Source organism: Dermacentor albipictus, unplaced genomic scaffold, assembly GCF_038994185.2.
Source record: "Dermacentor albipictus isolate Rhodes 1998 colony unplaced genomic scaffold, USDA_Dalb.pri_finalv2 scaffold_20, whole genome shotgun sequence".
Taxonomy (NCBI): domain Eukaryota; kingdom Metazoa; phylum Arthropoda; class Arachnida; order Ixodida; family Ixodidae; genus Dermacentor; species Dermacentor albipictus.
This window is the reverse complement of record NW_027225574.1, coordinates 2,017,421-2,043,865: the sequence shown is the minus strand read 5'-3', so window position 1 is coordinate 2,043,865 and position 26,445 is coordinate 2,017,421. Positions and strand designations below refer to the sequence as shown.

Sequence of the window (26,445 nt, the reverse complement as noted above, 5' to 3'; positions counted from 1 at the left end):
GTGCCCAATCCACTCCGTTGTTTCAAATGCCAGCGCTTTGGCCACAGCTCGCAGAGCTGCCGAGGCCGCCAAACTTGTGCCAAATGTAGTAATCAAGAACACACCTCTGAAGCTTGTGAGAACGCTCTCCACTGTGTAAATTGTGACGGGGATCACGCCGCGTACTCGCGGTCGTGCCCCTCTTGGAAAAAAGAAAAGGAAATTGTAACAATTAAAGTTAAGGAAAATATAACGTTCAAAGAGGCACGCAGGCGGGTAGCATACCTGCCAAAGAAAAGCTTTGCCGAAGTGGCGCGTCAGGGGGCAGCGTCACAACGGCGTCCGGCGACTGTCCGACCCACACGCAGTGAGTCGGCAGTTACGCCATCTGCCCCCACGGTGGTTGCAGCTAGCGCTGCTCCGCCAACCGAGGAAAAGGGGCCATCGACCCCGAAGGTGGGCGCAGCCGAGGCTGCCTCAACCTCCCAGGTCCCTTCCAGTGCTGGCAATGGCGGGCGCAGCCAAATCCCCCACGGAACCCCATCGACCTCCGGGCTGGTGGGCGCAGGGGTCTTGCCCTCCAAGGCGGGCGGCCCTTCCCTGGTAACTTCTCGCTCACAAGAGCACGTGTCCGGCGCCTCACAAGAGGCAATGGACACTACACCTATCCCCAAGGCGCCCCAGGCGCCTAAGGAGCGGCGAGGTTCCCTCGAACGCTTCAAAAAGAGCAAAACCGCGGTTACAGGGCCTCGAAAGGGCTCTGTAATCTAAGACATCCCTTCCGTTTCCGTAAACACAGCACCAATTAAACTTAAAATATGGATACACAAATCATTCAATGGAATGTCAGAGGTCTCCTTAGAAACCTTGATGATTTGCAAGAACTCATCTACAAGCATAATCCAAAAGTGCTGTGTTTACAGGAAACACACTTAAAATCTAAACACACAAACTTTCTCCGTACCTATGTTACGTTTCGCAAAGATCGCGATGATGCCGTCGCATCATCGGGTGGTGTTGCGATTCTTACTCATAGAAGTATTGCGTGTCAACCTTTACAGCTACAAACGCCCCTTGAAGCAGTGGCGGTTCGAGTTGTCCTACTAAACAAACTCATCACCATTTGCTCCCTTTACATACCCCCGCATTACCAACTGAACAAACATAAATTTCACTCTTTGATCGATCAATTGCCAGAACCTTATGCTGTTCTTGGCGATTTCAATGCGCACAGCTCCCTGTGGGGCGACGCTCGTATGGATGCGCAAGGTCGCCTTGTTGAACAGTTACTTTTTTCTTCTGGAGCGTGCCTTCTCAATAAGAAAGAACCCACATATTACTCTCTTGCAAACCGATCCTTTTCGTCAATAGATCTTAGTATAGTCTCCCCGTCTGTACTGCCTGAACTTGAATGAGCAGTTACCGACAACCCTTACGGTAGCGACCACTTCCCCATACTGCTAAGATCACATAAAGAAAACGAATATCCACCATACGCTCCTAGGTGGAAGATTGAGACTGCTGATTGGGAGAAATTTCGATCTCTAATTAGTATCTCATGGGCTGACCTGTCTTCGTTAGGAATTGACGCTGCAGTCGAGTTTTTTACAGCATTCATAATAGATGTCGCATTTAAATGCATATCAGAAGTAAAAGGCTTGGCCTGCAAACGGCGTGTCCCATGCATGGTGGAATGACGATTGTAGGATCGCTCGTAAAAAACAGAACAGGGCGTGGGGGTTGCTACGCGCTTCTCCCACTGCAGAGAATCTAGTCAACTTTAAAAAAGTAAAATCCGAAGGCAGGCGAACCCGCCGACAGGCCAGACGAGAAAGTTGGCAGAAGTTTATATCGAATATTAACTCGTTCAGAGATGAGGCGAAAGCCTGGAACAGGGTCAATAGGATAAGAGGGCAACAAGCACATGCACTCCCTTTGGTAAACACAGAACTCGATACCCTACAAGATCAGGCAGACTCACTTGGGGAATATTTTGAGAGCGTGTCAAGTCCAACAAATTATACACAATCCTTTCTCAAATACAAACAAACAGAAGAACGTAAGCCATTAACAAGAAAAGGCCGAGAGAATGAGCCTTACAACCGTCCTTTTAGTATTGCTGAATTGAGAGCTGCCTTGAGCGCATGCAAGAGCTCCGCACCAGGATCGGATCGAATCATGTATGAAATGCTGAAAAATTTACACACGGATACGCAATTTACACTACTCACACTTTTCAACACCATCTGGGATGCAGGGTACCTTCCAATCGCGTGGAAGGAAGCTATTGTGGTCCCTGTTTTGAAACAAGGAAAAGACCCTTGCTCAGTAGCAAGTTACCGCCCAATAGCCCTCACAAGTTGCATTTCTAAGGTGTTTGAAAAAATGATAAATCGGCGACTCATCTTTTTCCTTGAACAGAGCAAAATGCTTGATCCTTATCAGTGCGGCTTCCGAGAAGGGCGCTCCACAACTGACCATCTTGTACGTGTAGAAGCAAATATCCGGGACGCATTTGTACACAAGCAGTTTTTCTTATCCATATTCCTCGACATGGAGAAGGCCTATGACACAACGTGGCGCTACGGCATCTTAAGAGACTTGTCCGAAATGGGCATTCATGGCAATATGCTAAACATAATAAAAAACTACTTGTCCAATCGTACATTCCGGGTAAAAGTCGGCAATGTACTGTCACGTCCTTTCATACAAGAAACTGGTGTACCCCAGGGAGGCGTGCTTAGCTGCACGCTCTTTATCGTGAAGATGAACACGCTCCGTGCTTCATTTCCGCCAACTATTTTCTATTCTGTCTATGTGGACGACATTCAAATAGGTTTTAAGTCCTGTAACCTCGCAGTGTGCGAGAGACAGGTACAGCATGGCTTGAACAAAGTATCAAAATGGGCAGAGAAAAATGGATTTAAAATCAATCCTAACAAAATTCTGTTGTTGTTTTTACACGAAAGAGAGGCCTGATCCCGGATCCTTGCTTAGAACTGTGTGGACACCAAATACCTGTAAACAAGGAGCACAAATTCCTAGGTATTATACTTGACGATAGACTTACTTTCATACCACACATTAAATATCTGAAAGAAAAATGTCTAAAAACAATGAACCTAATGAAACTTCTAAGACTACGTGGGGTAGTGACAGAAAGTGTCTAATGAATATCTACAAGAGCCTAATTCGGTCACGATTGGATTATGGTGCCGTAGTGTACAACTCTGCCGCCCCGAGCGCGCTAAGGATGCTGGATCCTGTCCACCATCTGGGCGTCCGCTTAGCAACTGGCGCTTTCAGAACAAGCCCGATCGAAAGCTTATATGCCGAATCGAATGAATGGTCTCTTCACCTACAGAGATCATACATTAGCTTTACATATTTCCTTAAAGTACGCTCCAATCCTCAACATCCATGTTTTCATAACGTTACCGATATGACGTGCGCTACACTTTTCAGCAATCGTCCCTCCATAAGACAGCCTTTCTCGCTGCGTGTGAAGCAGCTTAGCGATGAAATGCGTGTCCCGCTCCTCGAGCATCGCCTAATGCACCTAACCAAGCTCTTACCTCCTTGGGAGTGGCAGGTTATACAATGTGACATATCCTTTATAAAAGTTACAAAGCCCGCTCCAGAGGCCGAAATCCGAATGCATTTCCTAGAGCTCCAGCACAATCACTCCTGCGCAGAGTTCTACACAGATGCTTCGAAGTCAAATGCCGGGGTATCCTATGCAGCCATCGGCCCATCGTTTTCGGAATCCGATGTACTGCATCCGGAAACAAGTATCTTTACGGCCGAGGCCTACGCACTACTCTCTGCTGTAAAGCACATAAGAAAATCGAAACTCCCGAAAGCAGCGATCTATACAGACTCTCTCAGCGTCGTGAAGGCCTTAATGTCACTCAGCAAACATAAAAATCCCGTATTTAATGAACTCGACACCGCCTTGTGTAAAGCGTACGTATCTAAGCAGCATATAATTATATGCTGGGTGCCTGGCCATAGGAGCATCGAGGGCAACGTTCTGGCGGACGAGATGGCCACGTCTATCGCATCGCAAGCAGTTAACCCTACCGCTGAGGTGCCTGTCACAGATCTCAGGCCTTTCTTGCGGAGGAAGATGCGCGGCCACTGGCAACGCATGTGGGACGCGGAAACAGATAATAAGCTCCACCTAATTAAGCCACAGTTAGGACTCTGGCCCTCTGCTACAAAATCACGCCGAACAGATGTCCTATTCTGTCGTCTAGGAATAGGACACACATTTGGCACCCACAATTTTTTACTCACTGGAAATGAGCCCCCAACCTGTGGGAGATGCGGAGAGAGGCTGACCGTCCTCCATGTCCTCCTGGAGTGTCGGAAAGCCGAATCTGACAGAAAGAAACATTTCCCGTTAGCATACCGGCAGCATATTCCCCTTCATCCTGTAATGTTACTCGGCCCAGAACCGCTCTTCGACACTAACGCAGTCCTAAGTTATCTGAAAGATGTTGTGTTGCATGTTGTTAGCCCCACATGTTCGTAGCGTCTCCTCTCTTCAGAGGATGGCGCTGTGATAGTTCTTTCGTGTAGCACATGCCTCTAGGCCCTTGTGTTTCAAGGGCTCTGGCGAGGCAGCAGCGCTCCAGGCATTTTTACAGTCTCATATATTTTCTATTCTGCATCATTCTTTTACGATGGATTTCAATGTTCATAGTATTCGTTATCTGTCATCGCCATAATTTTATAGCAAGTAGATTTTACGCACTCTACAGCGACTATTTTTAGGCCACTTTACAGCCAAGTCACATCTTCCACAATACATCGTCAACATCACCACTTGTCATGGCGCTCTTTGGCCAAGCCTGGCCCTTGCGCCACAAAGCACCACATATCATCATCATCATCATTGCCTGTCTGCGCCTGTGCCCCGCCCTACCCCAGCACTCGGCCCCGCAGCTTCCCCGTCACTACTCATTATCAGCAACCACTAGTCCCCGATTACAGCTAGTGGTCTCTGTGAACCATGCAGGGAAGTCCTTGTTTCCAGTCCCTGGAGGCAGATGAAAGGAGTCGCTGTTCCCGGTCGTCACCACCACGCAGCTCTCCACGGGTTTCCTCTAGTCCACCAGAGGGCGATGCAGTTCGGCCACTAGTCCATCAGTGGGCTGGACTGTCCGATGCGCACTCACAAGTCCATTAGTGAGCGCTCCCCGCGCGTCAGTCCGTCGACGCACTGTCCGGGCTCGGTCCGTTGACCCGTTGACGCTTATCTTCGCTACTCGCCTTCACGTGAGCAGCAGCCTCGCTTTCCGTTTCTTCGCCTGACTCAGGCACAGTGATGAAGTCGTCGCAGACCTCTGACGTCGTCGCAGTTCTGTCACCTTCGTGAGTTCCGAACGGTTACCGCCTATCTGCCACTGCCGTCCACCGAAGGCTTACCGAGAACAGACATCCTGTCGGCTGCGCCAGTAAAGTTTTGGTTTCTTCTCTTCTTCTTCCGCCGGGTTCTTCTTTCTTTGTGGTTGTTGTTCGCTCTCGGCTCTTCCTGAGCCGATGCCCTGCTCTCTGCTTCGGTATCTCGGCACTAACGATGCTTGACGTCAATAATTCGAACTGATTTATTTACAGGCAGATAGTAACGGTTGCAAGGAGTATATGTAGTACAAGGAGTTACAAGCAAACAAGGAAAACGGCTTCACATTTACGAATGCGGCTGAGCAAGGCCTCGGAGCAGTCCGTCGCTCCGATCGGGCACCTGACGAGAACGGTCCGTCGTCTCTCAGGCCTCAGCTCACACTGCCCGCTCAGCCGCACACATTATCACCCCCCAGCCAGCCGCGGGACCATGTCCCCGGGCTGCGTAACTCGCACCAGCGGTGGCCGCCGCTCGAGCCCCCCGCGGCGCCTCGGCCCGTCGCAACACACTCCCCAATTACTCCCTTATCCAGATGCCGCTACAGCGGCTCGCTGCGCGATTTATGGCCCTCGCCAGAACCAGTGTGCGAGAACCCCTGCCGCTCCCTTTTTCGCCGAACAGCGTCCGGCCACCGCCTTCCCAAAGCAGGCGCTCTCTGGGAGCGGCCCGGGTGCGAGCCAGCAGCACAACATTGCCATGAAACACATACACAAAACAGAGTGGGCCCCAGAGAAGTCGGGGAAGCACGCACTTAAGCAACGAAAATAATGCACATATGAGCTTCACCAAGCCGAACATTCATAACGACCTTACAGAGACCTTCGTTCATTTTTGGGACTTGTGGGGTACTATCAACGGTACATTCCGAATTACTCCGAAAGGGAGGACCAAGTAGCGTACACTGGGATAAGGACAAAGAGAACGCTTTCCAAAGTTTAAAAACGCTATTGCTTTCTCGTCTTGTGCTTCGCGCGCCAGACTACACAAAGGAATTCATAGTTCAATTCGACGCAAGCGACAGAGGTATGGGCGTGGTAATTAGTCAGGTCGGCGACGATAACGAGGAGCATCATATCCTCTATGCCAGGCGTAAACTAAATGTAAGCGAGGAAGCCTGCAGCGCTTCAGAGAAGGAATGCGCTTATTTTGGGCCGCCCAGAAGTTGTGTTACTTGTACGGAGCGAAGTTCATCTTCGAGACCAACCACTGTCCTCTGACGTGACTCAATCAAATGTCACACAAAAATGGCCGCTTGCTCTGATGGAGTCTCACTCACGAAGAGTACAACTTCTCCGTTAGATATAGGAAGGGAAAGTTGCATAGCAATGCGGATGGTTTGAGGAGACTAATTTGAATCCTGCGATTGAGGGTTAGGGTTATATTAGGGTTACTAGTGTTATTTTGTTAAGCCAAGAAGATCCCCTCTCATTTAGCAGGATTCCCTCCATCACTGCGTGACTAACGTCATTTGTCAGCACGAAATTGCTTCAGAAGTTGGCATAGCGAAATGCAGCATTTTTTGTTTCTGCAATTATGTTTTTTTTGAAGCCTAGCGGGTGTGAAGTGAGAGCCAAGGTACGTCATCTCGGCGCAGAGCCGTGTTGTGGGGTTCATTTTGCATTTGCCTGTCCTTGTTGGATTTTTTGGGGCGGTGACATCATTACACAAGTAGTCGCTGTGAGTCAAGGCATCACCCCTGGCCACTAGCCGTTCTCTTCCTGCCCAGCGGTTGTCAGCGATAGACAGTCGAGATTTTCCGGGCCATGGAGGCGCTGTTAAGAACGACCAGCTGCAGTGCAAGTTTTGCCACCCAGTTGCGACTATGCCGGCAACATTCCGGGAGTGTCGCCGCACACCTCTAGCCACGGCGTGACTAAGTCGACTGTGTGTGAACAACAATACGTGCGTCCTCGACTCTCCGTCGTTGGAGCCGAGTTTGAGGAAGTCGCCAATGTAACTAAACGGGCTCGGCGGACCCACTATTGTTACTGAGCCAAGGGAACTTCTACTGAAACCCCTTCCCACGCGCCCACCAAGACGCCAGACAATGGGCGGCCGGCGGGAGCGCTGCAGTTCGGGGAATAAATGCCCCTACGGTGCCTGGTCAACTCGCCTGCGGTGTTTAGACGGCCGTTTCCGTCACCTGGGTATCGGGAGAGGACCCAGTGTTTAAAAACCGCTGTTGTGCGGCTGCTCAGGACACTCTCTGTCGAGCAGTCATGTTAGACTGATATAAATACTGTAAATAAACCCATATTCCTCGTTCTCGATGAGAAGCAGTCCTTCAACAACCCATATTACCCATATTCAAGTAACCCATATTCCTCGTTCTCGATGAGAAGCAGTCCTTCCCTTCATCAACGTCCTCAGCGTGGATAAGTTGGACGACGGCATGGACCAGCTACCTTCTAATTCATGCCCGACTTCAATCTTGACAACGGATCACGAGCGATGGGATTGAACCCCGAATCTATAACGCCACGTTTCGCCGCCTAACAAATGTTACCGCACGGAGGGGAACGCGCCTGCGTGTATCCGAAGTTTCTGGAAAGTTATCGATGCTTCTATCCGCTGTCTGTAGTCGCCGAACCTTGTGTTATCTGATTTCATCGCCTGACGCGAATGGTGTAGAACTTTGTGGAAGGCACGCGAGTCCCAACGATTAGTCTGGAACCTTCGACGACTGCTGTTTAAAAGCCGACGTGCTTGGCCCGCTGATCAGATTTTCGACGATCGCCGACCGTGTTCGCCGCTACCGTTGTGCTATAAGTGTAGCCTGTTTTTGTGGGCACAGGTTCACCCAATAAGAGCTAGTGTTGTCTTTCACAGTAGTGCTACTGTGTTCTTCAACGTTACCACCACGTGACATCTGGTGGAGGTGCTTTTCTTTCATGTACCGGACACCCCCGACAAGCCGTGATCCAAGCCAGGACAGCAAAGTGAACACCAACTTAGTCCCAGACCATCGAGCAAGCCGTCGTCTTCTACAGCTGCCCCTGGACCACGGACTTGTACTTGAGAAGACCAAGAAGATTCTGGACAAGGCAACCCCAATAGCAGCCCCAGCGTCCCCCATAAGCCCAGGGAGCCTCCTACGTTCCGCGGTTCAACATTCGAGGACCCGGAAACCTGGCTTGAAACGTATGAGAGGGTCGCTGCATTTAACAGCTGGAACAGTGACGACAAACTACGGCATGTCTTCTTCGCATTGGAAGACGCTGCCAGGGCGTGGTTCGAGAACCGAGAAGCCCCCTTAACGACGTGGGACCTGTTCCGAAGCGGCTTCCTGCAGACCTTCAGAAGCGTCGTACGCAAAGAACGAGACCAAGCCCTATTAGAAACCCGGGTGCAGGTGCCTGATGAGACAACCGCGATCCTCACGGAGGAAATGAGCCATCTATTCCGCCACGCCGACCCTGAAATGCCCGAGAAGAAAGTCCGCCTACTAATGCGTGGTGTAAAGGAGGAACTTTTTGCCGGAATGGTACGAAGCCCACCGAAGACCGTCGACGAGTTTCTTCGTGAGGCCACCAGCATCGAGAACACTCGAGATGCGAAACCGGCTATTCGACCGCCACACCAACTCTACAAACTACGCCGGAGCTCAATCACTGGCCACGGACGATCTACGCGAGACTATCCGAGCGGTCGTACGGGAGGAGCTGCAGAAGTTCTACCCAAGGTCACAGTCCCAAGTGAACTCAATCGTTGAAATGGTCGAAGAAGAAGTTCAGTGATCGCTTGGAGTCCCTGAGGTGCAACCACGATCACTGCAACCTCAGCCGGAAGCGATAACATACGCCGCCGTCGCCCGCCTTCAAGATCCCCCTCCGCGACAACGCCAGGGCCCTGTAACATCGCAATTCCGTCATCCACCGCCGTCGCCGCCAGCACGCCCACCCGTCGCCCAGCCCAGCTACGCGAGGAAGACGGAAATTTGGCGAGCCCCCGACCACCGCCCGCTCTGCTTCCACTGAGGCGAACCCGGCCATGTGTACCGCCGATGTCCATACCGCGACCTGGGATTGCGAGGGTTCGCCGTCAACGCACCGCGCCCTCGGGAAGATGAACGCCCTCGTGACATCGCCTAGTACCTCGCCGCTACTCAGTGGAGCCCTCGACGGCCGTCCCGGTCGCCGTCACCAGGCCGCTACCTGTCGCCGCAGCGCCATCCATACGCTGGCACAGCCCGGGGCCGGTCATCGAGCCCGTATCCGGAAAACTAAAAGCAGCAACCGATGGAGGTGCGGTTGCTGTTCGTCGAACTGACGAAGATTTTGCGCGGCCAACGAAGACGCCGAAGAAACTACCTCGACGACATAACGACAAGCCGCCGTCCCGACGAAGTGTGAAAGCAAAGAATACGATTACGAAAGACGACATGACGACGTCGCATACCAGCCACAGGTCAACGCGACACAGCCGTGATCCGACGCCAAGACCTAAACAACGCAAGACAAAGAACTACCGACCTCGACGTGCTTCTCGACGGCCACGCAGTCACCGCCTTAGTCGACACAGGGGCCGATTACTCCGTCATGAGAGGACACATAGCCGTCCAGTTGAAGAAGGTTAAGACTGCATGGGAAGGCGATGGGTGGGCGGGTGACATGTGGCTGGTATGCGACGTCGTCAGGCCTTCGCACCGCTGGAGGACACCTGATTACGCCCAATGGAATCTGCACGGCAAGAATTACCGTTCACGACCGGACCTACCCTGCCATCTTTGTTATCCTCCAACAATGTTCACGCGACGTCATTCTCGGCATGGACTTCCTAAACCAACACGGCGCAGTCATCGACCTGAAGGCAAAGTCGATAACCCTGTCTGAAGATCAAGCGATACCGCCGGAGAGCTCTTGTAGTCACCATGCCTTAAGCGTGCTCGAAAGTCAAGTCAGCATCCCGCCTCGCTCCAGCATTGTCATTTCCGTCGGCACCAAAACATCTGTCGACGTAGAAGGCGTCATCGAGGGTGACTAACGTCTACTGCTATACCGTGAAATTTGCGTCGCAAGACGGATCGCTCGACTCCACGGATGGAAAACGGAAGCGATGCTAACCAACTTCAGCCAAGAGTTCAAGCACATCAGCAATTGCACGACAATCGCGTATATCGAGGAAATTGTGGAAACGAGCCATGCATTTGTCCTCTCAGATTCTGCTGCATCTACCCCGCCGACCATAGTCCCCGAACCAGACTTCGACGTAAATCCAAGTGTCCCCATGAGCAAGCAGCAAAAGCTCAGAAGTCTTCTCCCAAGGACTGGTTTTCGACTTCATAGAAGATTTGACAAACACCAGTTGCAAAGCATCGCATAATAACTGAAGAGTGCGCTCAACCACTCCGCCAGAGCCCTTACCGAGTTTCGACGCGAGAACGTGACGCTATTCGGCAACAAGTCGACGAAATGCTCCGCGACGACATCATCCAGCCGTCGAAAAGCACGTGGGCCTCTCCTGTTGTCCTGGTGAAGAAAAAGGACGGAGCCCTACGTGTCTGCGTCGATTATTGTCGACGGAACAAGATCACGAACAAAGACATATACCCCCTTCCACGGATAGACGATGCATTGGATCGGCTCTGAAACGCTAAATACTTCTCATCGATGGACCTCAGTTCTGGCTACTGGCAAATGGAAGTCGGCGATATAGATCGCGAAAAGACTGCCTTCATCACGCCAGACGGCCTCTAGAAGTTCAACGTCATGCCATTCGGACTGTGCACGGCACCTGCAACGTTCCAGCGCGTCATGGATATGGTGTTAGCAGGATTGAAGTGGCAGACCTGTCTTCTTTACTTGGATGACGTCGTCGTCTTCGCAGGAAATTTCGACGATCATCTTAGGTGGTTCGCGACAGTACTAGAGGCCATCAAATCATCAGGGCTCACTCTGCAGCCAGAAAAGTGCCGCTTCGCTTACGAGCAGCTCCTGTTTCTAGGCCACGTCATCAGCGAATCCGGAGTACGCCCCGACCCGCAGAAAACAGCTGCCATCTCAAGGTTCCCGCAGCCCATGGACAAGAAGGCAGTGCGTAGATTCCTTGGCTTGTGTGCCTACTACAGGCGCTTTGTCAAGGACTTCTCACGCATCTGATGCACCAAATCTGATGTCGAGTTAAAGTGGCAAACGCTGCAGACCGACGCATTTCAAGAACTAAATCGACGCATGCAGTCACCGCCGGTACTTGCACATTTCGACGAAGACGCCGATACAGAAATCCACACTGACTATAGTAGCCTAGGCCTCGGTGCCGTCCTAGTCCAGAAGAAAGACGGACATGAACGCGTGATATCTTATGCTAGCCGGTCACTGTCAAAAGCTGAAGGCAATTATTCTACGACTGAAAAGGAATGCCTCGCCATCATTTGGGCTTTAGCAAAATTCCGCCCTTACCTCTATGGCAGGCCATTCAAACTCGTCAGCGACCATCGCGCGTTGTGTTGGCTAGCTAACTTAAAGGACCCTTCAGGACGGCTGGCGAGGTGGAGCCTGAGGCTGCAAGAATATGACGTCACAGTAATCTACAAGTCCGGACGAAAACACTCGGACGCCGACTGCCTGTCACGCGCTCCCATCGATTCCCCGCCGGAAGACGACGAGGATGACGACGCCTTCCTCGGAATAATAGGCGCAGATGACTTCACTAAACAGCAGCGAGCAGACCCAGAGCTAAAAGGCCTCGTCGAGTATTTGGAAGGGAACACCGACGTACTACCTAGGGCATTTAAGCGCAGATTGTCTTCATTCACATTACAAAACAACCTGCTCGTAAAGAACTTCTCACCAGTCCGCGCCAGCTACCTTCTTGTTCCGTCAGCGCTGCGTCCAGAAGTACTGCTAGCCCTACCTGACGACCCGACCGCTGGGCACCTCGGTTTCTCCCGGACGCTATCGAGGATACAAGAAAGGTATTACTGACCACGCCTAACCGCCGATGTCGCCCGTTACGTGAAGACATGTCGAGACTGTCAGCGACGAAAGACACCACCGACAAGGCCAGCGGGATTACTGCAGCCGATCAAGCCTCCTTACCGACCTTTTCAGCAAATTGGGATGGACTTGTTGGGACCGTTTCCGACATCAACTTCCGCAAATAAGTGGATGGTCGTGGCGACGGACTACCTCACCCGCTTCGCTGAAACTAAAGCTCTACCGAAAGGTAGCGCAGCCGAAGTGGCAAAATTTTTCGTCGAAAACATCCTGCTGCGGCATGGCGCCTCAGATGTCCTGATTACCGACAGAGGAACGGCCTTTACAGCGCAGCTCACCCAAGCCATTCTGCAATGTAGTCATACAGGTCACAGGAGGACAACGGCCTACCACCCACAGACGAATGAACACAAGACCTGGGATGCCGTCCTGCCGTACGTAACATTCGCTTACAACACGGCGGTGCAAGAAACAACACAGATCGCGCCGTTTAAGCTGGTTTACGGCAGGAACCCGACGACGGCGCTCGATGGCATGCTGCCGCACGTCACGGACGAGGAGAATCTTGACGTCGCTACCTATCTACAGCACGCCGAAGAAGCCCGACAGCTCGCCCACCTGCGGATCAAGAACCAGCAGAGGACCGACAGCCGATACTACAACCTTCGACGAGGCTTCGTCGATTACCAGCCCGGCGACCGTGTTTGGGTATGGACCCCGATACGCCGACGAGGACTCAGTGAGAAACTACTGCGACGCTATTACGGACCCTACAAGGTCATCCGACGTATTGGCACACTAGACTATTAGGTCGTGCCAGACGGCATTTCGCATTCACAGTGACGCCGCGCACGATCTGAAATGGTCCACGTGGTGAGCCTTAAACCCTCTTATGGACGCTGACGAACTTCCTTATTTTATTTTCTTTGCTACGAGTGCTTTTCTTTATTACTTTCGTTTGTGTGTAGCATCGGGTCGATGCTTTTTAAGAAGGGGGTATTGACACGTATACTTATCTTTATCCCGCGACCACGTTTCGCCGCCTAACAAATGTTATCGCACGGCGGGGGACGCTCTTGCATGTTTCCGAAGTTTCTGGAAAGTTATCGATGCTTCTATCCGCTGTCTGTTGTCGCCGAACCTTGTGTTATCTGATTTCATCGCCTGACGCGTATGGTGTAGGACTTTGTGGAAAGCACGCGGGTCCCAACGATTAGTCTGGAACATTCGACGACTGCTGTGTAAAAGCCGACGCGCATGACCCGCTGATCAGATTTTCGACGATCGCCGACCGTGTTCGCCGCTATCGTTGTGTTATAAGTGTAGCCTGTTTTTGTGGGTACAGGTTCGCCCAATTAAAGCTAGTTTTGTCTTTCACAGTAGTGCTACTGTGTTCTTCAACGTCACCCCCAGATTGACAATATGTTGCATAAACAGAAAAAATAAAATTGAAGTTATTCCACTGGCGGTGAATCATGCAATGCAAAAAAAGACAACAAGGGGACCGGCATTGAAATAACTCCTTTTATTGCACGATATCTTAATTTTCGTAAAATGCAGGTCTTACGCTGTGATTGAAAGAGACTACAGATTTATAGACTACTTCCCCCTGGCACGCAAGGCCGCCAGGCCGGCCTTGACCTTCATGTCATATGTTCCAAAGATGCTGCAAGTGTCTTCTGCAAATAAGTAGATGCAACAATGTGAGGTAAAAATAAGAATTGTGTATTCTTTGTATGTTCTTTAAAGGGAAGCTGAAGAGTCTGTCGAATTCAATAAGACGCTCATATACGGATGCGGGAACCTTATAAACCATGTAGGTCAAATTTGGTTTTGTTTTTCAAATAGGAGCGACGTAATCGTCGGTTGAAATTGCGCTGTAGCTCCGCCCCCCGTCGAATGCCGCGCGCTGCTGCTGACGCTGACAATGCGAGCGGAGACCGGAAACCAAGTTGTTGTGAAGTCAACTTTAGTGTTTTGCTCCTTCGCAGCCTGCGCGACCGTGCCTGACCGTGCTTGTTTCTGCGTGCGTGCCGTCGTAATCTGCTTCGATCGACCCTGCATTTCTTTGTTGGTGCGTCTGTGTGTATGTAGAGTGGTGGTCAACGTGCGCAGCAACAACTGATGTGGTGGGCCGATCATGCCGTCTTTCTGTGCAGCCTCAGTTGCACGAACACCAGCGGCCGCGACGATGTTGTCTTCCATTGCTTCCCACAAGACAAGAAGCTTTTAAGGAAGTGGGAGGCTGCTGTAAAGCGAAACAATTTCAAGCCCTCAAGAACAACACTGCTGTGCTCCAACCACTTCCGTGACGACGATTATCACCAGAATTTCCACTAGCAGGCTTTCTAAACGCAGCGCGAAAAGATCGGAGCAACGAAAACAAAGACGGCACGAGTGCGGACTGACTGATGATAACTGGTGTTGGAAGGCCTTATGAATACACGAACTCGCCCAAACGTGGATTTTGATTTACTGCGAGCTCCTTCATGTTAGCACGCTGAACGGAAGGTGCATGTTTATTTCCCGCCCTCGACGCAGGTTTCGTCGCAAAGCGCCGCGAATTTTCTATTTGCACGTGTGTTGTAAAACAGCCTGCACGCAGCTACAATAACGCAGTGCAAATGTAGAGTTTGCATGTGCTGGAAAGCCGGCGCACGCCAGGACGCTACGCTCCCCCCGTCTCTCGCGCACAGCGAGAAACCGACCGTCTCACGTAGCCGACGGAATTCGCCGCCTTTACGACTTCGGTTACGAGTAGTGTGCGGATGGCGCACAGATGAAGGTCACTACACGTACTGCATGAACCGGGAAGCTTTTCACGCGTTTGAACCGTCTTTGTAGGTTGCCGACAGCTTTGGACAGCGCACAAATGCCGAGGATCGCATCCCCGCTTACGTTCCACGAGGAGGCATGCAGGAACACAACACTGCAGTTGTTTGACCGGAAACGAGCTCACTAGATCGGCGAAAGATCGGCGAGATCACTAGATCGCTTTGCAAAAAACATACTCACCAAAGAGCATTTCCAACACGAGGAGATCCCAAGACTTCGCTTTCGTTCTCGTCGAAAGCACTGCTCGCACCAGCATCGTTTGCTTCTTCGAGAGGCCGGCTCTTTGCAATCGGCTCGTACATGTAGGGAGCAACGCCGAACTCTTCAGAAAAACGCAGTCTCTCTAAATTTTCTATTGCCTCTTAATTTTCTATTACGGCACCAAACTACCTGGCACCGCGCTTCATGTGGAGCGGCAGCGGTCGGTCGCTAAAGTTGACGTCACGGGTCGCCCGACCAATCACTGGCGGAAACGAGACGCGCGAGCTGGGCGCGTCCGCTGCTGCACTTTTCGTCGAAATAAAATATATTTGCGCTTTCTTTCGCTCAATTTCGATACGATATTCGAATTCGGAGGGTTGAAAACCATTAAGTAAACATGTTCACTCATTTTTTCTGGAAAACCTTTCAGCTTCCCTTTAAGCAGCTTCATATATTTACTCAAACCATTTAATTCAATACTCAATGCGGTTTAAGTATGAGTAGTGGCTGCTTGTGAATACAAAGCAGTACTATTATGCAATGTTTCATTTTATGGCATGATGAACAATTAAACAGTCCCAACTGCTGCTGGTGTTACAGCAACATTATGCAGCTTTAAAGACAAGTTCATGTATGACACATCATTGTACTTACCTCAAATTATCTATTTATCAATTGCTGAAACAAGGTTACAGAGTTGGACTGTCTGTGCATTTTTTGGCTTGTAATTAAATGTGCCCGCGCAGAGGGATATGCTCAGAAGAGCGACTGGAGTATTCACAGTATCATGGCAAAGATTGCAATTTATTTTCCTGAAGACACAGGTAAATGCCTTTCTCATGCTCTTAAATGAATGGGTCATTGGCCATAACTTTCACAGAAGGCAGATAGATTGATTGTATCGATATGGTCACTTCGTTTCTTACAGATAATTAGGCCTCTTGGGCAAGCTAACAGGTTTCCAAGTTAGGTATACCACATGAGCACCCGAAATACTACGCGAGCACTTTGTGTCATGGCACGACAGACATGCACCTCCTAGGAAACAAAACTGAAACTGTAGTTCGAATGAACGCTATCACAGTAAATTATTTAAGGTGCTCTCAAACATTAGAAATTTTTGTAGGGGTTCGAGGTTCAGGACATTTAGCTAACGCATAAAAGAACAAATTCAGTAAGAAATGCCACGTCAGTATGCTTGACATTCGTTATCTTTTTTTAAATAAGACCAATTTGCCTAAGCTTTTTTAGGTGAAACGTTTAAAAAATATATATAACAGAGAGATTATCTGGAAATTTCTTATGACATATAACAAAACAGCATACCTATGGGGGCATTTTAAAATATCCCGATCTTTTTGAAAGCCTTCCCTGGCTGTCTTCGTGAAAATTAAATCTCGCATCCCCACACACGGGAAAGAAAGAAAATCTAATTTTGGCGACAAAATTCAGGGGCGCGATCATAACGCGAGTGCGATCAATATGCAAGTAAATACGGTAGTAGGCCGTGGCAGAATTTTATGCTGCTAGAGCAAAACAAGACCTGTGCATCGTGCTGCCAGCACAAGGAACAGGCGGTGCATATGGGTTATCGCATATTATACAGCCAAATGCCGTTGTAACGAAATGTTAGGGCCTCCTTAACGATTTGCTTTAAATGTCGTTCATTGCACTGCTCACAACAAAACTGGGAGAGAATTAGTCCATTATACAGGTCATGTTGTAGAGGCGCTTGACTGTAGATGTGTGCAGTACATGTCCAGCCCAGTTTGTAGAAGATAGTGGTGTCAAGGCACGAACTATTGCTTGCAGTCAGAAGAAGCACGAGTACATACAGTCGACCGTATTCATGATTCTTAGAACTGGACGCGCCGCGATCATGATTTATTTTTACGGTTCAATAGTAGATTTATATATAATTTGCACTCATATCACTTATGTCTCTAGTTAACTTGGTTTACCTCTGACTAAAGACTACATGGCAATATGAATCAGTACCATCATGATGTTTCGTTATGTTACAGTAGGATGAGCATATCACAAGAAGCGAACAAACACTGACACCAAGCATAACATAGGGGAAATTACTTGTGCTTAAAAATGAAATAAAGAAACGATAAACTAATGGAAATGAACATGGATGAAAAAACAACTTGCTGCAGGTGGGCAACGATCCCACAACCTCCGCATTTCGCGTGCGATGCTCTACCAATTGAGCTACCACGGCACCGTTTCCCTATCCACTTTTTCGGGTATTCATGTTTCCTAGTAGAACTCTGGCAGTGTTAGCCAGCGCCACCACTCACATACCATGGTGGTGGATGTGGAACATGCTATCTGCCGCAGGCGTCACGAGAACGTGATCTTTTTTGGGGGAAGGCAAGCGGTCAATAAACCCACACATGCTACATGAAGGCATGAATGTTGCCGGATTCATTCTCGTGACGCCTGCGGTTCGTGACGCCTGCTTTTTACGAGAACGTGAGAAGATCACGTTCTCGTGACACCTGTGGCAGAAAGGATGTTCCACATCCACCGCCAAAGTCTGTAAGTGGTGGCGCTGGCTAACACTCCCAGGGTTCTACTAGGAGACGTGAATACCCAAGAAAGTGGATGGGGAAACGGTGCCACCGTAGCTCAATTGGTAGAGCTTCGCACGCGTAATGCGAAGGTTGTGGGATCGTTCCCCACCTGCGGCAAGTTATTTTTTCATCCATGTTCATTTCCGTTAATTTGCCATTACTTTATTACATTTATTAAGCACAATTTCCCCTATGTTATCCTTGGTATCAGTGTTTGTTCGCTTCTTGCGATATGATTAATAAAAAAATCGGGCTCCTCGGTTAACCCTCTTTTTTTCTCGTTTAGTACGATGAGCAGTTAGGCAACCCTAATGGTCGCCGGTGTCAGCGATGGCACGTTTCGTTTCAAGACAGGTTCATGTGACACACAGTAGGCTTATCAAAATAAAAGAAATGCGAGAATTCCAAACGTTTCCTATTTTAATAATTGCTGAACCAAAGATACCTGGCTGGACTGCGCACATTCTTCAGGTGTTAATGCAATATGCCCGTGCCGACCGAACATGCTCAGAATGGAGACTGCAGTTTTGAACAATCACGTTAAGAATTGCCATTTATTTCCGCTTAGAACAGTCTGCAATGTCTCTTTTCTCATACTTCGAGATGAATACATTTGCCACACTTTCAGTAGAATGCACATGAATGGGGGCCTATTGATGAGGTTACTGATCAGCTAAAGCATGTTACGATCTCTTAGGTGCGTTGATAAGGGTAGAACAAGTGCAATGTACACGAAATGATTTCAATAATTTGTGCGTTATCTACTAAGGAAAGACCACCAAATGGATAATCTGGCTATTCTTTTGTACAGCGCATCTAGTATACAGCCTGTCCAAGACGACGGCACAAAATGCAACATTAATGAAAACCGGAACACTCATTATGCAAGACAAGGGCTTCATACCATGCGTGATTGCCACAATGCGGATCTGCGCCAGCAGCTGCCTAGTGATTAACAGCACGTATACTGCATAATGCCGAAACATCGAAAGGCGCTTAACGCTTTTCAAATAGCCCGAAAGATAACTGCTGCTGCTAAACTGTCTATAAACTAGAAATAAAAAAAACAGAAATCTTCCAACTATCGTCAAACGTAATGCCTTCAGTTTGAAACATGTAAAGGTGCTTCCCCGAGCGACTAATTTATTGTTCTTTAATTTTTTCGGCTAATTTGCGAAGCTGCGAGTGACTGAGCTTATAGGATGTTTCATGCTCCAAAAGCTTTCGTGGTTGCATATATTTATATTGGGTGAAGCTAGGTATTTATTCAAGTGTGGTGTTTTTCTTGCGGTAACTTCTGAAAATTATTTAGATTGGTTGCCAGGAACATTAAAAACACTGCTACTTTGTAACTATGCGAAAACGGCAGCGCATACACTGCTGATGCATGCCCCGCAAACACGGCCTTTCATCCGAGTACGCTAGCATTTATTCAACTATACGTCTCTGTTTGAAAATTCCTTATGGTAATATAACTTCAAGATATATACGTAAAGCGTGTCACGAGAATTTTATTACACATGCGGCGCAGCATTCCTTGCGACCAGATCGAGCGCCACGAAATGAGATCTGCCAACACTGTCTGCTGAACATGTGCACAAACAATCCGCTTACTGGCAGCTCACTATTAAGGTAAAACATGGCGTACTTTCTTTTTTTACGCACATGAAATATGACGCTGAGGCGTTTGCAGGGCTCCTTCCGCTCGGACGTGTTTTTCCGTAGCTCCGAATTTTCGCCCCGTTTGCTGGTTTCTTTTGCCCGCTACTGGAACTTTGTTGTTTATGGACTGCTTTGGCGGTTTGTAATTACTACTGGCGCCTATCTACAAGGTCCGTCGTCATCTACACCCTCCTGCTGTGTCGTCCCACTCGAGTTCTTGCGCGGCTTCGCTAGTGTGAGTGCCCCCACGGCACTGGCCGCGTCGGCGCGGAGCATCCAAGCTGCTGTCCGCTGCGTCGAAAGAGCGGAACGTTACCGATGCAACTGCCATCCAAATCAGGAGCGTCTCCTTCGTGGGGACAAGTGCAACGTGCGAAGGCGGTACCCTGAGCATGGATACCACCAACATGGAGCAGAACAGCCCTGCTGTCGTGGCGCACACCTCAGCCAAGAGAACGAAGGAAGCTACTGGCCTTCCATTGGATGAAAATGTAGCTCCAGCAGCCCCGAAAAGACCTCGCTCATCACAAGGCCTGCCCGCACGACCGACACGCACGTCTGCGGAGTCGCCAACGACATCGTGGTAGAAAGTGGTTATCAAGCCTCGTGCTAGATATGACATGTCCACTCTGCACAACCCTATAATTCAAGCGGACCTGGACGCCTGCCTCGAGACTGCTCGATTTCAAGGCTTTGCTCTACACAAACCCACTAATACGGTCTCAGTATGGGTGTCTGCTATGGCACTAGTTTATAAACTCGAAGAACTGCAACAAATACAAGTCTCGGAAGAGTGTGTCCTTCCAGTCCAGGCGTACCTCGCCAGTGGTACCGATTTAAGACGCTACGTGTTTAATGGCGTTGACCTTGACGAAGAAACCGAGAGGCTCCTGCAGGAACTATCGTGTCCCACACACAACGTCGTGGCTGCTCGCTACCTAGGCAGCGGTCGTACGTGCCTAATCACGCTTCAAGGTCCTAATTCCCAACGTGAACATATCCTGTATTACGGCTGCGTACTGCGCCCGCGTCCGTTCAAGCCTTCCGTTGTGTACTGCTACTCTTGCTTTAGACAGGGACACATGAAAGTATCCTGCCCCTACCAACCTAAGGACGACACCATGGAGTCTGAACCGTCGGCATCGTTTAGATGCGGCCTATGCCAAACAAACGATTATGACATCACTTCCACGACGTGTCCTACGAAGTTGAAGGCCACTAAGAAGGCTCGACAACGCTATTCTCGACAGCCAGCAACGACCTCTCGAGATTCATCAATGAAACAAGCCCCTGTGTACAACCGTTATGCCGTTCTGGCCTCGCTGGAAGAGGACGCTTGCCAGGTGACAAAAGCAAGTACAGCGACAAGTGATGCTGCTACTCGTACCTTTAGCGCAGCTGTTAGGTCGTCCACTTCACGACCGCAACGGGCATCACAATCGATAGACGACACGCCGCTTCCTTTGGCACCCTAAGAGTTCGAGATCGACGCTCGCCTGGCCAACCTTGAAAAGGAAATCCAACGTCTCAAGGAACACCGTACACTGCTCCGGCGTCGTCATCACGGAGCGCCGCCGTCGCATTCGCCCGCCACGAAAGCAGCAGTGGACAGCCCTGTTGATAGAAGGCGCTGCTAACAAAGTGCGATTGTGTATTGCTTGAAACAAAGCTGCAAATTTTGCAAGGCCCAAAGGGTGAGTTCACACAGAAGCGCTACGATCATGACTGCCACAATCAGGGGCCAGCCAGTGACATTACCGAGGAACGACGAAACAGATGGTGCTTCGACGTTTTTGAATGCCGATTATGCTGCCTAGCTAGGCGAAGAGATTGAGGCAATCAATGCCGCCTCAGAAGGCAGCGTTGTGCAACAGGGGCGACAAGATTGGCAATGACCTGTCCTTGACACCGGCTCCGGCGCTCACGCATATGCACTGTCGTCTATCGAGTCGCTCATTGATTTCATTTACGTTTTATTATTGCCACTAGTGTTCGCACAGCAGCTGGACAGCGCAGTTGTGAATCGCTAACTCCTACGAAAACAAGTGCGGATTTCCGACTGTTTCAGCACGCTTAACACGTCATATATGCTGTTTAGAGGTGTAAATAAACATCTTATGTTTTACATACTACTTTATGCAACGTCTATATTTTAGACCAAGTGGCAAATTTGGTTTCGTAGCTAGAACGGTGTGTATCGTAGCTTTTTTTAATGGTGGTCCAGATGTAGCTATGCCAGTGTGTCCGATCTGTCACTGCAGCATGGCAAATTATCTTGGATCCAGCTGCATAATGCGTCTATTTACGGCAGCAAGTTCGGGGTGCGATCATTATGGTGGGAAAAGAAAAAAAATCCTATTTAATTGGAAAAATGGGGGGTGCTTCATTATGTGAGTAAATATGGTAGGTGGAATTTTTATTACGAGAGATGCGATAGGTTCAAATATAATTTGTACATAGTTTCTGCTACTGATGTGGGCGAGCAATGTGGTATGAACTACTGAGCTATTTTTAAATGATACCCGAGATTTCTTTGTTTTTATTTGTGGAGATTGATACTAAAGTGTGTGAAGGCTGCCTTACTTGAAGCTTGTTTCTTTTCATGGTAGGAAATGTATGCTGCCATGCATTCGTAATGTGCCTAGGTGCTGGCAATCTGCTCTGGGGTGAAATTACCGTAGTTATTAGAATCTAGGCTTTTCAAATTTGAATAGTTTTTATAATGATCACATAACAAAACTCTAGGGTCGGTTTAGATTCGAGGATTTTGAAAAACGCGCCAGTTTGTAACTGAAAATGATAAATCTGGTGCATAGCTAGCGCTATGTAGAAAAGTCAGTATCGCAGCCGCTACCAGCCGGGCCAGTAGCCCACCAAAGTGCACGAGTGATGTCACTGTGTCGTATAGGAGCTGGTACATTGTTATATGGTATTGGAGTACGGCGTGGCATTATCGTAATAGCACCAAACAGGTAATGCCACTATAGTGCTGCATTCAAATGAAAAATTGTGTTGGCCGCAGAGGCATAGTAAGCGTGGCGGGACTTTAGCATCGATGAGAAAAATGTCCGTCATTCGAAGGGGCAATGGGAGATGCTTTTGCCTGTGCCGTAATGAGATGACAACGATGAAAGTAGGCGCACAATAGGTGTGCTGTTCACTGAGATTGTGCCGCATTTCAACAAGTGTGATGCCGCACTGTCTGCGCATGCATGGGCGTGCAGATGGGAGCTTGCGCGCACCTGGAAGCTTACACGTGGTTCTGGGATATAGGGATGAAGCTAGGAGCAGTAACGATGTAGAGTGAGCTCGGCATGTTCATATTGAACAAATGCTGTTATCATTTTGTAAATGCTGCCCACACTCTTTTGAACAGCTTACACTTGAGGCCAAGTTTTTTTTTCTGGCTTCGGACATTCGGGGGTCCGTTTAGAATTGGGGCTGGTCTAGATTCGTATAAATACGGTACAAGTAACGTCCACCCAGACAGCGACCCCAAATTGGACCTTGGAAATTGTATCCTTGGTTTTATTTTCGGGAAGCCAGGTTGCCATTTTGTTGCATTTCTAATTCATTCACATTACAGCCAATATGGCTCGATTTTCGAGCCTTGGGCTCTGGTAATGCCTGGCGCAAAGTAACTTTCAGCCATGTGACTTTAACACAGTATCTGACTGAGGCTGGACTCCGCTAACCATCATGCTAGAAGGCGATTGAAATCATTACAAAGGGAAAGTAAACTTTCCAAAACCACCTGTAGAGTTTGAAGCATGTGTCCTGCTCTGCAGCTGCTAAATTGTCTCCAAGACGGAGATTTCACAATTTTCCAGTTGTTTACAGTTAAGAAAGGGGGGACGCAGCTTCCGCATTGCGAAAAATTGCCAAAAAATCGATTTTTTGAAAATAGCATTTTCAGTTACTATAACCCTTTTTCTATCTGATACCCTAATATCATCACTGTAAAGCACTTGGATGAGCTCTAAAAAATTCATTTTATCACCCAAGATAGCGAAAAATCTTGCGGCAATCAAGAAAGAACAGTGTTTTTAAAGCCACAATATCTCCAGAATGGCACGACCGACCACCGCCATCTTGGTCTCGTTGGAAACCGCATTTCCCCGTCTTCGAATTTGCCACTTCAGCTATCTCCTCCATACAGAAACAAGCGCACACAAAGCAAATGATTGAAGGTCGTGCCGGAGTCTGCGATTGGCCGCGCCCGCCACGCGACTCTAGCGCGGTTCGCCATTGGTCCTTGTCTGCTCGGCTCTTTGCACCTCGCGAGTCTGGACGCCTCCACTCGCCGTAATCTTGACGTATCAAAACGGGCACTACGCGGACATTGCAGTAGCATGGCCGATCCCTAGGCGACGCAGATTTTGCGACCAAGATTCACGTGCGGAATCCTTGGACATGCGGTTAAGCCTTTCAATGCTCAGTGTTTCGGAATTCCTGACAAAGTACATCACTCACGTAATCCACGGGCACGTGGCTAAACATTTCGTGCATAGGGAGTCTCAGACTCGGCGATCATGCACATCGCGCACGGACTTCTGGCACCCTCACCTAAGCATTTTGTGTATCGCCACCTTCGACTGCGCGAATGCAAAAGTGCATCGAGTGTCGACTCTTCGAGCCCGCGGCTAGGAATTTCGCACGCCGGCACCTTGGACTGCGCGCGCAGCTAGGTACTTTGTGCGTCGGAACCTCGAAATGCGCGACTAAGCACATAGCGCGCTGGCACCTTGTATCTGTGGCTAGACATCGCGCCGCTATGGAGATATTGTGGCTTGAAAAACGCTATTCTTCCTAGATTTCCGCGACATTTTTCGCCAACCTAACGGATAAAACGAATTTTTTAGAGCACGTCTAATTGGTTTACAGTGATGATATTTGGGTATCAGATAGAAAAAGGGTTATAGAAACTGAAACTGATTTTTCGGCAATTTTTTGCGAGAAAAAGGGGTAAAGAAACAAACAGATTTTTTGGCAATTTTACGCAATGCGAAAGCCACGTCCCCCCTTAAGGTTTGTTTACCCTTCTTGAATTTTGGTTTTCTGCATCCGTCTTTTGATTTTGAGTAATGTTTTGTAAGGACCCTAAGGACCTGTAAGGGCCCAAAAAGGTTTGAAACAGGCGTTTCAATGGGGACATCTGTCTGTGTCAACTAGTAAAAGCATTCCTTGTGCCCCACATCACTGCAGTAACCAATGTTGAGGCTTGTGTAGCATTTCTTTTGCTTGCCTTTCTTTGCATGAAGAAATATGGCACTGCAGCTATCTGAAGGATCAATCTACTGTTTACAGCTGTACTAAGGTGGCAATCCTGCATCATTGGACAAGTTGTCTGCTGTGAAACTGCACTTCCTGGTGCAGTTTTCAACAACGCTACATAATCAAGATTTTTCTTATTTCTGAACATAAAGATCTGAGAATAGTGATTGAGAATTGCCATGTCTCCCTGAATATTAAAGTGCAATGTCCTCTACTTTCAGGGCAAATATTTCATTCGAGATACAATATTTTCTGCCAGTTTGATTGGGGCTGAATCTTTTTATTGCACATACTTCAGAATGGGCAGGAGCCAGCATAATAAGTGCACAGGAGGATTTTAAATTTGGTGGCTATTTCATTCTGGTGGTTCCTCAGAATGTGCGCCGTGACAATGGTGGGGGAGGCCCTGGTGGACCCGGTGGTGGTGGCGGCGGCGGCGGTGGAGGAGGCGGCGGCGGCAATGAATATGGTGGGCCCCCTGGAGGCGGTCCTGGTGGAGGAGGCCCTGGCGGTGCTTCCCAGATAGTTCTGGTGCCCAAGCAGGCAGTAGGCGTGCTGATTAGCAAGCAAGGGGACATGATCAAACGCATCCAGCAGCGGACTGGGGCCCGTGTCCAGTTTCAGCAGCCACAAGACGACAATGCCCCCGACCGCGTCTGCCTGCTCACTGGCACGCCTGACCAAGTGCACCACGCTGCCTCGTTCATTGGCGAGCTCATAGACAGTGACAAGGTGAGTGGAGGGTGTGACTCTGAGAGATGGCTTATCTCTGGGGCGGTAATCGCTGTGTTGTGATATCGCAAGGCTTTGTAACAAGAAGCAAGGCACGTTGGTAGCCCAGTAATGACTTGAAAGATATGGTGTTTGTGTAGATGGAGCTAGATCACACTACGGCTGTGCTTGACAATGTACATCATCTCGGCCAACATTCACATTGGAAAAATGCCAACAATGTATACGACCTCACCCCACATTGCTTCTGTAATCATGCGTTACTGATGCAAACACTTTGGAAGGCACCATACATTCACACATGGCGGTCAAATTTAAGTGTTAGCTACATGTTGGTTTTGCACATTTTAAGTAACTTTTGTCTTGGATTTATGATCGTTGTGGCTAGACTAAGGTGTTCTGCATAAGTATAGTAGTACCTTGTTCATAATCGTTTAAAAGACAGACTTAAATGTGCTACCTGTGAAAACTTGCAATCTGAATTTAGTGAAAAATTTATCACTCAATCGCAGTTGACATTACAAAATGCAAAGCGTTGCACAAATTGTTGCAACACGAGCTGCCAACATGTGCCAAGCTTGTTGGGGCCCAGTATACATCTTGGTTTAGACTTCGAGCTTATGTTGACCGTCCTTAAAGTTTGACCCAAGTCAGCACCTTCCTTAGACGGGGGGCGTTGAGCTGCTGCACACAACCTATCGAACTACCTTATTTACTTGAACAATGATTCACGTTTTTGTTTAAAAAATTGACGCAAATTCAGTGGTGCAATTATTATGCGGGTTAAATTTCCCGCGATAACTCTTTTTTTTCATCCTGCGTTTGCTGCGGGATG

General features: G+C 49.0%; 1 protein-coding gene and 1 non-coding gene across 3 annotated transcripts in view; both read left to right on the top strand.

The window, feature by feature from the left end:
* The window catches only part of LOC139052226 (uncharacterized), a 723,436-nt gene that overhangs the window by 133,295 nt on the left and 563,696 nt on the right, over nt 1–26,445 (top strand). For both annotated transcript variants that reach the window (XR_011509795.1, XM_070529323.1), the window contains exon 2: nt 25,254–25,610. Coding sequence is in view for 1 of the 2 variants with exons in the window: in XM_070529323.1 (XP_070385424.1) it covers nt 25,254–25,610 (357 nt within the window). In the remaining variant the exon portion in view is untranslated. The remainder of the gene's footprint in view (nt 1–25,253; nt 25,611–26,445) is intronic.
* TRNAT-CGU (transfer RNA threonine (anticodon CGU)) lies at nt 17,987–18,059 on the top strand. Its single transcript has one exon. It is a non-coding gene; the product is annotated as a tRNA-Thr (tRNA).